At 48.0% G+C, this 14431-nt stretch overlaps 1 protein-coding gene across 2 annotated transcripts in view; it reads right to left on the minus strand.

Annotated features, from left to right (window-relative positions):
• Nucleotides 1-398: 398 nt before the first annotated feature.
• STAC (SH3 and cysteine rich domain) overlaps nucleotides 399-14431 on the minus strand; it is a 143996-nt gene continuing 129963 nt past the window's right edge. For both annotated transcript variants that reach the window (XM_064169621.1, XM_064169622.1), the window contains 6 exons: nucleotides 10845-10926; nucleotides 6414-6481; nucleotides 4515-4603; nucleotides 2639-2690; nucleotides 2064-2201; nucleotides 399-630 (listed from right to left, as the gene is read on the minus strand). In XM_064169621.1, coding sequence (XP_064025691.1) covers nucleotides 532-630; nucleotides 2064-2201; nucleotides 2639-2690; nucleotides 4515-4603; nucleotides 6414-6481; nucleotides 10845-10926 — 528 coding nt within the window. In that variant the 3' untranslated portion in view covers nucleotides 399-531. The remainder of the gene's footprint in view (nucleotides 631-2063; nucleotides 2202-2638; nucleotides 2691-4514; nucleotides 4604-6413; nucleotides 6482-10844; nucleotides 10927-14431) is intronic.

Consider the following 14431-nt stretch of genomic DNA (forward strand, 5'->3'; position numbering starts at 1 on the left):
CACAGCCACACTCTACTACAAGCATTGGACTGTAGTACGAGGACAGTTTGAACGGCATTTCCCCTCCCCACACCCCTCCCCCCCCCAAATACATACTTCAAACAAGAAAGCAGTCAGACAGTTGTCTAAGACACGAGAACAGGACATGAGTTTAGTCCTTCAGAAGCAGCTGTCTGTCTCCATCAGGGTTGTAAGAGCCATCTTGCACCAGAAATCAGCCCAGAGGTTTGCTTTGTGTGTCCTTACCTTATTCCTGCTGGTATCCAAGGGCCTCTCATTTCCCCAGTGGTTTCTGACTGTAGTTTTCCTTCCGACATTCCACTTCTCTGATGCTTTTTTTCAGTGTTGCCGTGGCAATCTCAGTAGCTTTTTATCCCCCCCCCACCCCCCCACCCCTTTCTTGCAGTGGCAGTTTCCTTGCTACTCCCCTGAACATCCGCAAGGCAGCCCATCTGGGTTGACACAGTGAGAGATGAGGCAGGCAGGCACCGCCGACAAAGGGCTGCTACTGCAGCAAGTGAGCTGTTGCAATCAGATGTTCTCCAGGACGTCTATGGGGACAAAGCCTTTCTTCTTCCCGCTGCAGACTTTGATAAAGCCATCGTGTTCCTTTTCAGAAGTCACACAGATCTGAAGGCAAAGAAAGCAGGAGAAAACTTAAACACTTTGCCGTGATCAAAGCCACAAATGGGTCCAGAGTGTTTCTCAGGTGGGTTAGACACCCTGCAAGGTATTTCTGGCAGTAGAACCATCCCTTTTAGACTCCTCCTGCTCTGATGGGAAACCTGGGGCTGCTTAGGCTGGAGAAGGGAAAGCTGAGAGGGCACCTGATCAATGTGTGCCAGTATCTGAGGGGTGGGTGTCAAGTGGCTGGGGACAAGCTCTTGTTGCTGGTCAGCAGCAATAAGACAAGGAGCAACAGCTACAAACTGGAACAGACAAGGTTTGACCTCAACATGAGGAGAAACTTCTTTACAGTGCATAGGAGAAACTTCTTTACAGTGAGGGTGACAGAGCTCTGGAACAGGCTGTCCAGAGAGGCTGTGGAGTCTCCCTCTCTAGAGGCTTTGCAAACCCACCTGGATGCACTCCTGTGCAGAGTACTCTAGGGGATCCTGCCTTGGCAGAGGAGTTGGACTCAATGCCTTCCAGTATCTACACCTACAGCTGGATGAGGCACTTAGTGCCATGGTCTGGTTGATTGGATAGGGCTGGGTGCTAGCTTGGACTGGATGATCTTGGAGGTCTCTTCCAGCCTGGTTGATTCTATGATTCTATGATTCTATCTGAAGAGGACCTGTGGGAGGGCTGAGGAGGAACTATTTTTCAAGGTCTTGTAGTGACAGGATGAGGAGGAATGGGCTTAAACTGGCAGAGGGGAGACTGAAACTGGATGTTAGGAAGTTCTTTGCAGTGAGGGTGTCGAGACACTGGCACAGGTTGCCCAGGGAGGTTGTGAGTGACAGAAGCACAGAATGTGATCAAATATCACATTCCAAGCCCCTGTTCTATGGCAGGGGCTTGGAACTGGATGAGCCTTGAGGGCCCTTCCAACCTAAACCATTGTACGATTCTGTGTGTTTGCACAAGGGCAACACTTTCCTACACTGGCTGCTAGACACTATTACCATGCAAACAATGAAGCCTGTAGTAAATCTGCAGTGAGCAGCATCTGGTGAGGGACTTCTTAGGGTGTTGGGTAGTGACAGGACTAGGGGGAATGCATCCAAGCTAGAGGGGGAGAGGTTTACATCAGACATTAGGAAGAAGTTCTTCACCATGAGGGTGGTGAGACACTGGAACAAGTTGCCCAAAGAGATGGTGGAAGCTCCATTCCTGGAAGTTTTTAAGGCCAGGCTGGATGTGGCTCTGAGCAACCTGATCTAGTGTGAAGTGTCTCTGCCCACGGCAGGTGGGGTTGGAACTAGATGATCCTTAAGGTCTCTTCCAACCCTGACAATTCTGTGATCTTCCTGTGCCCATCTTGTACAACTTCTCCTCCAGTGGCTGCTTGGGCTGATGGCTGCTCAAGTCTGTTAGGAATCCAGTAGAAGGGAACTCACCTGATTCTCTTTCAGAGTTATCTGTCCCTGTTCCTTGCAGCCAATGAATGTCCTGATACACCTGTAAATCTTCTCATCGTGCTGCACTCTTTGGACAAAGTTAGCAGGAAAAAATCCAGTTCTGTCATCAATTCTCCCCTGCAGAGAAACCATATTGATAGAAGATTGCCAACATCAGTAGCTTTAATACAACTTTGGTATTGAAAGTAACATATTGTTCTCTTTGGGAAGAAAACAGATCATAGAATCATGGAATCAGCCAGGTTGGAAGAGACTTCCAAGCTCATCCAATCCAACCTAGCACCCAGCCCTGGCCAATCAACCAGACCATGGCACTAAGTGCCCCAGCAAGGCTTTGCTTGAACACCTCCAGGGATGGTGATTCCACCACCTCCCTGGGCAGCTCATTCCAAAGCCACTCTCTCTGACAACAACTTCCTCCTAACATCCAGCCTAGACCTGCCCTGGCACAGCTTGAGACTGTGTCCCCTTGTTCTGTTGCTGATTGCCTGGCAGAAGAGACCAACCCAAACCAGCTACAGTCTCCTTTCAGATACAAAATAATAAGCACATACCTTCCACCAGTCTTCATTAGAGTCTTCCAGAAGAGTGATCATATCTCCTGGCCTGTAATTAGAAGATGGACACTAGTTAAGAGATTTTTATTCACAGATTGCCTTGGGTTGGAATAGAGACCCTCAAAGGTCATCCTGTCCAATACCCCTGTGGTCAGCAGGACATCTCCAACTACATCAGGATGCCTAAGGCCACAGCAAATCTGACTTTGAATGTCTTCAGGGACAGGGTCTCAATCACAGTCCTGGGTAAGCTTTTCCAATGTTTTACCACTCATTGTAAAGAACTTCCTCCTGATGTCCAAATCTTCCCTGCTCTGATTTCAAACCTCTGCCCCTTGTCCTATCCCTACAGGCCCTTCTAAACAGTCATTCCCCTGCCTTCCTGTGTGTCTCCTTCAGAAATTGAAATGTAGCTATAAGGTCTCCCTGGAGCCTTCTCCTCTCCAGGCTGAACATCCCCAGTTCTTTCACCAACATTATGTTGCATCAGCTTCCACAATTACTTCTAACAGGATGTTGGTCCTTGGAGTACTGACTGCAGGTAGACTCAAGGAGGCAGAAAGGCTTCTTTCAGTCATACAGGGTGATGGAGAAAGAGTTTCTGTATATTTGGGCTAGACAACATCTGGAAACTTGGAATTTTTGCTTGCTGTTTAGTAAGAAACTGTTTAAAACACAGTCTCTAGTTGTTATGGACATTATCTTGCTACTTCAAGACATTTCACATTGTTGGGACACAGCACTTCATCATCTGTGCTTTCAAGCTGTGACTGCAGAAGGAAGGCAGCAGGAAAAGAGCTCTATTTAACTGACAAAGGCAATTAGTCAGCAGGGATATAATTCTGCCCAAGAATGTCTTCTGGCTTTGAATGGGACATATTTACCTTTATAATGTGTGGTGCAGGGTTGTAATTGCTAAGTATCAGCATCCAGCTGCCTAGCTCCAAAGCAGAGCTGGGAGAATAATTTGGCTGGAAATGTTAATAGTAGAATGTGCTGAGGTGATTTTGTGCAGGTCCTCAAACAGTTATTTGACCTCTTTCCCCCTCCTGGTGTCCCTTCGTCAACATTAGTATGCAATTATCATAGCTCTGCCCTGCAGAAAGAAAAGTGGCAGCCCATTTCCAAATGGATTAACCTCAGACAGCTCTGCCCACGTGGCAACAGCATCTCTTTGAGCTTAATAAAATGAATGGCTGACCTCTAATTACTTAGCTTTCCTTGCAGTCTCTGCAAGGCTCACTGTATTGTGGAGGCATCGGCACACGAGAGCTTGCAAAGGCATCTGCAGCATTCGGATGGATGATGGCTCCAGTTTAATGAGCCCTTCCAGACAGCACACAGAAAAGAGGTGGACCTCTCTAGGATGTGGTTGCAGGTACAGCTTTGGTTCACTTTCCAAGTGGTTATTGCTGCAGACAAGTGCAGGAATGAGCATTTGCTCTTCCAATGCTGCATAAGCTAGAGAATCATAGAATCAAGCAGGTTGGAAGAGAGCTCCAAGCTCAGCCAGCCCAACCTAGCACCCAGCCCTGTCCAATCAACCAGACCATGGCACTAAGTGTCTCATCCAGGCTTTGCTTCAACACCTCCAGGCACAGTGACTCCACCACCTTCCTAGGCAGCCAAATCACTCTCTCTGCCAACAACTTCCTCCTAACATCCAGCCTGTACCTCCCCTGCCACAACTTGAGACTGTCCCCTCCTTCTGTTGCTGGTTGTCTATGAGTTTCTTTGTACTTACAAACAGACAACCCTACAAAAAGTCTTTAGTGCAAAGGTCAGAATGAACCCTCCCCTGCAACCACACACACCCACACAGCTCTCAGTTCTCTCCTGGGTCACAACCACCAGCAAATGCTTGGGACTTTACCTCATCTCCAAGTCTTCATTCTCTTGGGGTACAAATTTGTACAAGGCAACGTAGGTGTTCATTTGTAACGTGCTTTTATAAAATGGTCCCTTTAAAGAGGGGAAAAAAGAGACAGAGAAACTGTAAATATCTCTCCTGTACAGCAGTTGGGGTCACCTCCTAGAGACTGAGGAGCCATGGCCTCATCTTCCAAGAAATAAACTCCAATCATCTCATTGCTTCTAGGACTAAGGTAAGCCACTAAAGCAGTAATTTTCTTCAGTGAGGAATAAGACTTTTGAACCCCCAGATCAAATTCCAGGTTCCCAAAGACCACAAACAGCAATCTGCACCAGTTAGTCTTTGGAATGAGGTCTTCAAAATGAGCCTGCCTTTTGCTCTCTTAAGAGGCCAGAAGTGTGTTACTGTCACTTTATGCCTATCATATGGTCACACAGAATTACACTGAACTGCTGAGGCTGGAATAGAGCTCTGAGATCATCAAGTCCAGCCTGTGACTTAACACCACCACATCACCCAGACCATAGAATCATAGAATCAACCAGGTTGGAAGAGACCTCCCAGACCATGGCCCTAAGTGCCACATGCAAGCTTTCCTTAAGCACCTCCAGGGACAGTAACTCCACCACCTTCCTGGGCAGCCCACCCCAGTGTCTAATCACCCTTTCCATGAGGAAGTGCTTCCTAACATCCAACCTAAACCTCTACCAGTGCAGCTTCAGGCCATGCCCTCTCCTCCTGTCACAATTTGCCTGGGTGCAGAGCCTGGTCCCCACCTTACAACTTCCCTTTAAGTATATGTAGAGTGTGACAAAATCCCTTCCATGAGTCTCCTCTTGTCCAGGCCAACCAACCGCAGCTCCCTCAGCCTTTCCTTATCAGACATTCCCCCTAGTCCCTTCCTCAGTCTCACCACTCTCTTCTGGACCCTCTCAGCACCTCAATATCTTTCTTGGAGTGAGAAGCACAAAGCTGCACCTCTCCAGTGCCACTTACAGGTCCCTGCTATGGAGATAGAGTTATACAGTGCACAGCTGCAAAAAACAGGATGGGGCAATCACTTTCTCCAGGAGAAAGCTGCTTGTGCTGGGTTTGTCACTGAGAAAACTGGCTACTTTCTCTCCTCACTTCCTCCACTGGCAATCTGGGGTGAGGGGAAGGCAGCAAACCCAGCCCCAAATGATTTTCTAAATGATACCTGCGATTTTTATGTTTCTGTAGTCCTATCTTCATGCCATGGCCTCCAGACTGGATCTTTTGTGTTTAGAATAGCCATTTGTGATAAACAGAAGAACATAAAAGGAACTATAATGGCTAAACCAAAGAACAATCCAGCCCTTCATCATAGAATCAAACAGGTTGGAAGAGACCTCCAAGCTCAGCCAGCCCAACCTAGCACCCAGCCCTAGCCAAACAGCCAGACCATGGCATTAAGTGCCCCAGCCAGGCTTGGCTTCAACACCTGCAGGGACGGTGACTCCACCACCACCCTGGGCAGCCCATTCCAATGCCAATCACTCTCTCTGTCAACAACTTCCTCCTAACATCCAACCTAGACCTGCCTTGGCACAGCTTGAGACTGTGTCCCCTTGTTCTGTTGCTGCTTGCCTGGCAGAAGAGCCCAACCCCACCTGGCTACAGCCTCCCTTCAGGTAGTTGTAGACAGCAATGAGCTCTGCCCTGAGCCTCCTCTTCTGCAGGCTGCACACCCCCAGCTCCCTCAGCCTCAGTATATTGCATCCAGCTGTGGTCAGGGCCCCATAAATGGCATAAGAACATGACAGGCAGATACTGATGCTTCTCCAGCAGACCTAGTCCAGGTCCTCAAGCTATGCACTAGGGCAGCCTCTGAGAGGAGCTCCCACTGCCAGCGCACTCCGCGGGGCTGTGTGCCCGTACCGGGGAAGGGATGATGCTTTTTGGTTCTTCTCCAAAGGGTTCTGTGCCGTTTTCAGAGTATGTAAACACTGAAATAGAGCAAACACATGGCATTTTAGGACTGGTTTCAGACTCCTCACCTCAACAGGATGGCTTTGGTTAACCAATCCACTTCCCCCCTTCCTTTATTTGGTAGCTTCTGCTCTCCTCTGACCCCCTGTACCTTCCCAGGAGAAGCAAATCTATCACTGGCACAGGGACAAAACAAGCTTGGTCCTGAAGAATTCCTAAGTGCAACAAATAAATCATTTTGATCAGATGAGCATACACAAGCTCAGCACTGGGAACAGAACTAGGTCCCCTAGTTGAGGCTGCTCCCTCACACTGGAGGCTGTATTATCACGTTCAGCATGAGCAGTGTTTCTCTTTAAAAGCCTCTGCAAAACCTGATGACCACACAACAAGCACTACTGTGGGAAGTCTGCATGCAAACCTCCTTCTTTATCCTCTCCCACCCTCTGTCTCTAAATATTTGATAGCCTCTCCTTTGTTCTCTCTCCAGCTGTCTGAGGGGCACTGCATACGCTGCCTCTTTCTGATTTTCTAGGAGACAGTGGAATTTGCTTTCCAACTGGGATAGGTTATCTGAGACACAGCTTTTTGTTCCACTCTGCCCATGTGTGAAAATGTGCTTCTGAGTTACTAAATCAGAAACTCACAGAGCAAAGCAACAGTCACAGGATGTAATATAGCTGACACCCAGTCAGTTACCCTCTGCTGTAATGACTTCATGAGCTGATGGATGCCTGCTTGACAGGTATCACAGTCCTGAAGTGCAGTGTGTGAATGTGAAGGCAGCATGAGAGCTGGCACCTGCATCATCTAACCTGAAAATGCCTCAAGTATGCCCAGGTGGTCTGACTTGAGGGGAGCTCACTGTGCTCCTCAACAGCTCCTGTGGCAGAGGGACTCTGCCCCTGCAAATGGTCATTAGTAGTAGAGGGAACACCTTAATAATGTAATTAGTTTCTTGCATCTTGTAGTTTAGGAGTCAATAGATATCTGACATCTGCACAGAGCAGGGTAGAATGCTCCTGCTGCAATCAGGCAGTGTTGAAGTTCTGCTCAAATTGCTATGCTCTGGGTTTGCATGCAAAGAGCTGGGGGCTGGGGAGGAGAGGGTGCAAGCAGAAGAACTCCTGGTGAGTAATGAGTGGGGTAACCAAGAGCATTTTGGACTTGCAGAAAGTCATTCACCAGATGAAGTGGAAGTGGTTCAGCATCGTGTTTGGAGTAATTTCTGGTTGGAGAGAGAAAATAAAGCTGAGTTACTAATGTGCAGTCTCCTGAGCTCGAGAGCTAACCCAGCAGGTGAGGAACAAGCTGGATTGTACCCTTGGTAGTCTGAGAAGTGCTCAACAAGCCTCAGGTTGCAGGAAGGATATCCCACATTTGACTTGAGGGGAAAGCCCTGAAATCCCTGTTGATAACAGGCTCACACATGCCACTTAAAGCATACTAGAGCTGGTGAGACCTCTGCTACAGATGGCAATTCACAGCAGTGAAGGAGTATAACCAGCTTAGGGGAGGCTGAAGGGCTGGAAATTAGGCATGCCACCTTACAACTGGGAACTAGGAAGCATTACTTCAGAGTGGCTATCCCAGAGCCTGACAAAAGAATCTTCCCTTGAGCCTGTCCCCATTGCAGCAGTGCCACAGATGTGATCCTGCTTTGGCAGCAGGCTTGCACTTGATGCTCTCCAGGGATCATGGCTGGAGAGCAGCCCTGAGGAAAAGGACCTGGGGGTCTGGGGTGATGAAAAGCTCAACAGGAGCCTGCAGTGTGAGTGCAGCCCAGACAGCAACCCTGTGCTGGGCTGCAGCAAGAGCAGTGTGGGCAGCAGGGCAAGGGAGGGGATTCTGCCCCTTTGCTCTGCTCTCCTCGGACCCCCTCCTGGAGTCCTGGGTGCAGTTCTGGAGCCTCCAACACAAGCAGGACATGGAAGTGTTGGAGCCAGTCTAGAGGAGGCCACCAAGATGCTGAGAGGGCTGCAGCAGCTCTGCTGTGAGGACAGGCTGAGAGAGTTGGGGCTCTGCAGACTGGAAAAGAGAAGGCTTGGAGTGGCCTTCCAGTATCTGAAAGGGGCTACAGGAAGGCTGGGGAGGGACTATTGATAAGATCTTGTGTGCTAGTTTGAGACTAGCTTGAATAGTGTGGTGAGAAGAATTAGATGCTAGGCTGTGAAAAGGAAACAGTGGTGATGTCTGCTGCACCCATAGGCTTGCTGGGATGTATAGAAACAAGAACACAAACCACATCTAACAGAGTTGAAGTGGCTCTCTGTTGCAGCTGGTGCCTGTACTTTTCTCCCTGACCTGCTGTCTGTGTAACTAATCCTCCTGCTTTCTAACCCCCCTGGCTGATCCTCCAAACTCACCTTGCACGTAAGGCAGAGTCTGGGTCAATGCAGAGGGGTGAAAAGGAGGTGTTAGGGTAGTTGGGAGCCTCTCCTGGGGACTCTGGTTTCTGGGAGGGCTGCTGTGTTTCTGTATTACCTTTAACTTGTGTATTTCTGTCTGTAGCTGTATAGATTGTAAATACCTGCTTGCATATTGTGCTAAGCTGTGAATAGAGCTTAATTCTTTAACCTCCAGCTGGCTGAATCTAGTCTAGGTGATTTCACAAGTGTGTGTGTGTAGGAAGGGTATCTCCCAAACCATCACAGCTGTTACTAGGAACTGGAATCTGAAGGCCACAGAGGTAAGCAGTCCACGTCTCCATGCAACAGAAATTAATCTCTTTTCCTATTTGTTTGCCCTAGGAGCAAGCAGAAAAAAAGAAAAGAAAAAGAAAAAAAGAAAGAAGGAGGGGGGAAAAAAAAAAGCAGGGAGGTTTTGTCCTCTTTTCACAGTCTGCAAAGGTGCTTTGGGTTGGGTTCCTGTTTTCATTTTACCATTTCCACAGCTTGTGCAAACAGCGAGGGCAGGTTATTAAAAATCCACCGAGGGGAATTGTTTTTGGGGTGTTTTTTGTTGGAGTGACTGATGCATAATTTATGCCCTGAGCCTCTGAAGGATGGATTGTAAAAAGCCAGTGCTGATCAAAGGAATCACTAATGTGCTGGGGAAGTTCTTTAGAGGCTTGACACACACTGAGTTTTTTAACTAATCTCTTTGCGTAATTTCCTTGAATGCCTTCCAGTGCACTCAGTAAGCACAGAGCCCTGAGGGGAAAAAAATAAAGGAGAAGAAGAAAAAGTTTCCCTGGGTTTCAGAAATGAAACTGCTGATTGACAACGAAGTAAAAAAAGTCAACTGGAAACTCAGCCAGGGCCAAAGAAATCTCAGGTGGGCAGGATAAAACAACGAGAAGGAGACAAAATGCTTTGTCCTTAACTGGATCAGGGCAACTTGCACTTGGCAAGGCAGAAAAGCTAAGTTGTCAGAAGGAAGGAATCATAGAATCAAGCAGGTTGGAAGAGGCCTCCAAGCTCATCCAGTTCAACCTAGCACCCAGCCCTGGCCAAGCAACTAGATGTTCACAAAGTGAGAAGTGGCTGAACACAGTGAGAAGCGATAGGGCTACGAAGGGTGGAAAGGGATAAGGAGGTAGCACAAAATGGAAACAGATGTCTGAAGCTGGAGGTTCACCTACATGAACTGCTGGCAGAAGATAAGGAGCACTGGAGGTGCTGGGAAGGAGAAAGCTATGCTCACTATGATTTAGTTCTTTTTAGTTGTATCTCATGTGAGATTGAGCAAAACAACCTTCAGGTGATGCTACAGAAGCTGCCCTGACGAGAGCTGAAGTTTTGCTTAGTGCTCCAACCCCCTTTGTACTTAATTCTTCCTTCCCCATGACTGAATTCAAGAACAGGCTCACAAACATCATCCCCCAGTGGCTGAGATTTTTTTCCACTAAGCTCTTGATTGGTATGATGGTCTTAAAATCCCACAATTGTAATGCTCTAGAAACATTTCTGCTGCAAAGCAGGCAGAAGAGTTGGGCTGTTAACACTACTGGGCTATAGCTGTACTCAAGCTGCAATTACAATCAGGATTTATTGTGCTGGGTGTTTTACAGACATGTGCATACTATCTGCTAAACTTCCTGTCCCAAAGAAGTTATGGTCTACAGGGACACATAAATGAGTCAAATGTATGGAAAAGACAGAATAATTCTTGTTCCACTTTGCCCATGTGCAAGTGAAGCACATGAAGTGATTAGCTCCTGCTCGTGAAGCATGGCAGATAGGGACTGGTCCTGCACCTTGTCCAGTGTCAGGTCCCAACACAGCAGGTTTTATTCCATCAAAGTGGCAAAAAGCAACCCCCCCGCCCCCAACACCTCCTGCTCTGAAAATCAGAATGCTGTTAAAGCACAGAGAGGCTATAAAAGCACCAGAAATAGGTTGTACACAGGCCCAGACAGCTGGAGATGCCAGCACTCACCACTGTTGCTGCGTTTCCTGCTTATGTCCAGGCTGCCTGCCGAGCTGTTGCCTTCCTCAGGAACTTCTGCCAGGTCAGCTGTCTGCAAAGGAGATGGGACAGGCCAGAAAAAAAAGTGAGCAATGAAGTGAAATAAGCCCACACAGGAGCCTTCAGGAATGCAGTACTTGGGTGTTATCAGAGCTGAGCAAATCAGCCTGATGGGATTGCTCTAACTCTTCTATCTGGTGATGCACAGCAAGCATCTGCTTCACAGGGAGCAGTAAAAGCCCAGAGAGAACTTCAGACCAAGCTTACAACCTGCAGTACAGGAGACCTGTGCAGTGTAAAGTGAAGTAACAGAGGGTTATGGTAAACCATGTGGCTCTCTGTGTGACAGACAAGGGGCCTGGGGAGAGCTGTAGATCCTGCAGGTGTATTGAATGGTATCTGTTAATCTGTCTGGGGTCAGTGCTGTTCAACATCTTTGTCAGTGATGTGGACAAGGGAATTGAGTGTACCCTTAGCAAGTTTGCAGATGACACCAAGCTGTGTGGCAGAGTTTGCTAGAGGGGAGGATCCATCCAGAGGTGCCTGGAAAGGTCAACCTCATGAAATTCAGCAAGGCCAAGTGTAAGGTCCTGCACTTGGGTGGGCACAATCCCAGGCACAACTCCAGGCTGGGTAGGGAATGAGTGAAAGCAGCCCTGAGGAAAAGGACCTGGGGGTCTGGGGTGATGAAAAGCTCAACAGGAGCCTGCAGTGTGAGTGCAGCCCAGACAGCAACCCTGTGCTGGGCTGCAGCAAGAGCAGTGTGGCCAGCAGGGCAAGGGAGGAGATTCTGCCCCTTGGCTCTGCTCTCCTCAGACCCCCTCCTGGAGTCCTGGGTGCAGTTCTGGAGCCTCCAACACAAGAAGGACATGGAAGTGTTTGAGCCAGTCCAGAGGAGGCCACCAAGATGCTGAGAGGGCTGCAGCAGCTCTGTTCTGAGGACAGGCTGAGAGAGTTGGGGCTGTGCAGCCTGGAGAAGAAAAGGCTTGGAGGAGACCTTGGAGTGGCCTTCTGGTATCTGAAGGGCTACAGGAGGGCTGGGGAGGGACTACTGACAAGGTCTGGTAATGAGAGGATGAGGAGGAATGGGTTTGAACTGGCAGAGAGGAGATTGAAACTGGATGTTAGGAAGAAGTTGTTTGCAGTGAAGGTGGTGAGACACTGGCACAGGTTGCCCAGGGAGGCTGTGGATGACAGAAGCACAGAATGTGATCAAAGATCTGTGATTCTGTGCTCCACAACCTCCCTGGAGGTGTTCAGAACCAGTCTGGACGAGGCCTTGAGTGACCTGTTCTAGTGGGAGGTGTCCCCGCCCATGGTGGGGGATGGAACTGGCTGATCTTTGTGGTCCCCTCCAACCTAAAGCATTCTGTGACCTACCCAGGACAGCAGACTTTAGTTGTAATTACTGTATGAACACTGAAAGCATTGTTCAGTGACAACACTGTGCTGTAAGGGTGATCTTAATTCTGTTAGCATGCAATGAAAGAAGGAGCTGGAGTAGGGTGGGAGTTGGTTAAGGCAGATCTCTTCAGACTTCTGCTCTTTGTTTTTCAACAGTCACCTGACTGGGATGGTTAAGGAGAAACAATCACACACAAATGTTGTTGTCAGAGTTACTACGATTCCTTATTTGTACCACATTAATGTCACATTAATTAATTAGGGAGCCATTGTTCCAGGGTGTTGGAAAACATGGGATGACAACCTCAAGCCTCAGAAGCATACTCTGCATAAGGCACCAGATTCTTTGCTTGGGTAGTCAGCTTCTCCATGCAGAGCCTGACAGGAGCCAGGAGCTGCTCCAAACAGCTCTCTGCAAATCTGACCTCACAGAACTTGGGTTGCTTTTTTGGGGGTAAAAGATCTTTGATAAGCATGAAAGTTCCAAACGTTGAAGTTGAGTCAGGTGATCTCTCTCCTCTGAAAACCTGCTCCCAGCCTTTACTTACTCCTTGTTAACAGCATTTAGAGACTCAGGGAAGGATTTCACTTCCACATCACTTTGCAATCACACAGTACACATAGCTCTGCCCTTTGTTTTGCAGACTTCTGCCTGCACTGCAGGGAGCAAAGCTCAGGGAGGAGCATTTGCTGCTTTGCTTCAGGGAGAACACAATCTGAATGGCTCTAGAGACTGTTTAAATTGTTTTTGCCTCTTTTACTAGTACTGACAACAAAGTTCTTCTTAGAAAGTACTTGGACAGCTTTATTCCCTGTATCTAGTACTCTTCTAGCTACTTCTCCACCTAAAGGTGCTAATGAGCAAAGAGATTTATGCCACAGGTATCTTGTAGCTACCTTTCTTCTTTTGAACTTGATATTTTAAGTCTTCCACTTCACTGCTTTGCTATGCCTTGTTTTAAGACTCAGCCTTTTGCAGCAGGTCATGTCTCTCTTGCATCTTGCACAGTAACAGCAATGCTAATGGGGAGTTAGTGTGGAGCATATCCAGGGATGTCTGCTTGCTGGGGGGAGAAGGGAAAGATTGCCTTGAAGTAGTAAGTCCCAGCTATTTTTCAGCTCATAGAATCAGCCAGGTTGGAAGAGACCTCCAAGCTCATCCAGTCCAACCTAGCACCCAGTCCTATCCAGTCAACCAGACCATGGCACTAAGTGCCTCACCCAGGCTTTCCTTGAACACCTCCAGGGATGAGAACTCCACCACCTCCCTGGGCAGCCCATTCCAGTGGCAAATCACTCTCAAATGATATGGACTCTCACTTGATATGGACTAGCTCCAGAGTGGCTGATTAGCTTCCTCTTTTATTGAGTAGACTATGAGGTGTGCAGTGACTGTTTCTTCAGCATGTATCTCACCCAAAAAACTCCCTCCTGAAGTACTCTCAGTTACCTTTAATGATTTGTTGGCCAAGATCTCTATGACAAATGGTCTAACAGAAATGATCAAGATACTACTAAGAGAAGCTGATCCACAAAGAACTAGCAACAACTGGCAAGAGCTTTACATCACCTCCAGTGACTTTGTGTCTAAATGTGGGTTGCACAAGCACATATTTGAAGGAAGCAGTAGGTAGTAAATCTGGAGCTGCCCAGGGAGGTGGTGGAGTCACCATGCCTGGAGGTGTTCAAGAAAAGCCTGGATGAGGCACTTAGTGCCATGGTCTAGTTGCCTGGCTAGGGCTGGGTGCTAGGTTGGACTGGATGAGCTTGGAGGTCTCTTCCAACCTGCTTGATTCTATGATTCTATGGAGTGTGTGGCTACTTTCTTTTATGGCAAATACAGTATTTGGGCAGAAAAATCATCCACACTGCTCAGTGATGTTAAAACTACCTTGGCTGGTTTGGAGCAGGATTCCTATGCCTACTCTGTGCAGATGTGAGCTGCAGCCTTGGAAGCTTCAGGGCACATCTAGGCTATTAACTGTGCTTTTTAATTACTTTCAGCAGGAGCATTTCAACTGCTCTGACCTAGAGTTAGCCCTTTGACAATCTAGACACCATCTGCAAGGTGAGCTAGGATCCCAGTTGTCCCTTTTCTCCTTCATCTGGTGAAATGACAGAACCTTGAAGCACTCCCCACTGCCTAGGGTTGG

Source organism: Pogoniulus pusillus, chromosome 32 (assembly GCF_015220805.1).
Source record: "Pogoniulus pusillus isolate bPogPus1 chromosome 32, bPogPus1.pri, whole genome shotgun sequence".
NCBI lineage: Eukaryota > Metazoa > Chordata > Aves > Piciformes > Lybiidae > Pogoniulus > Pogoniulus pusillus.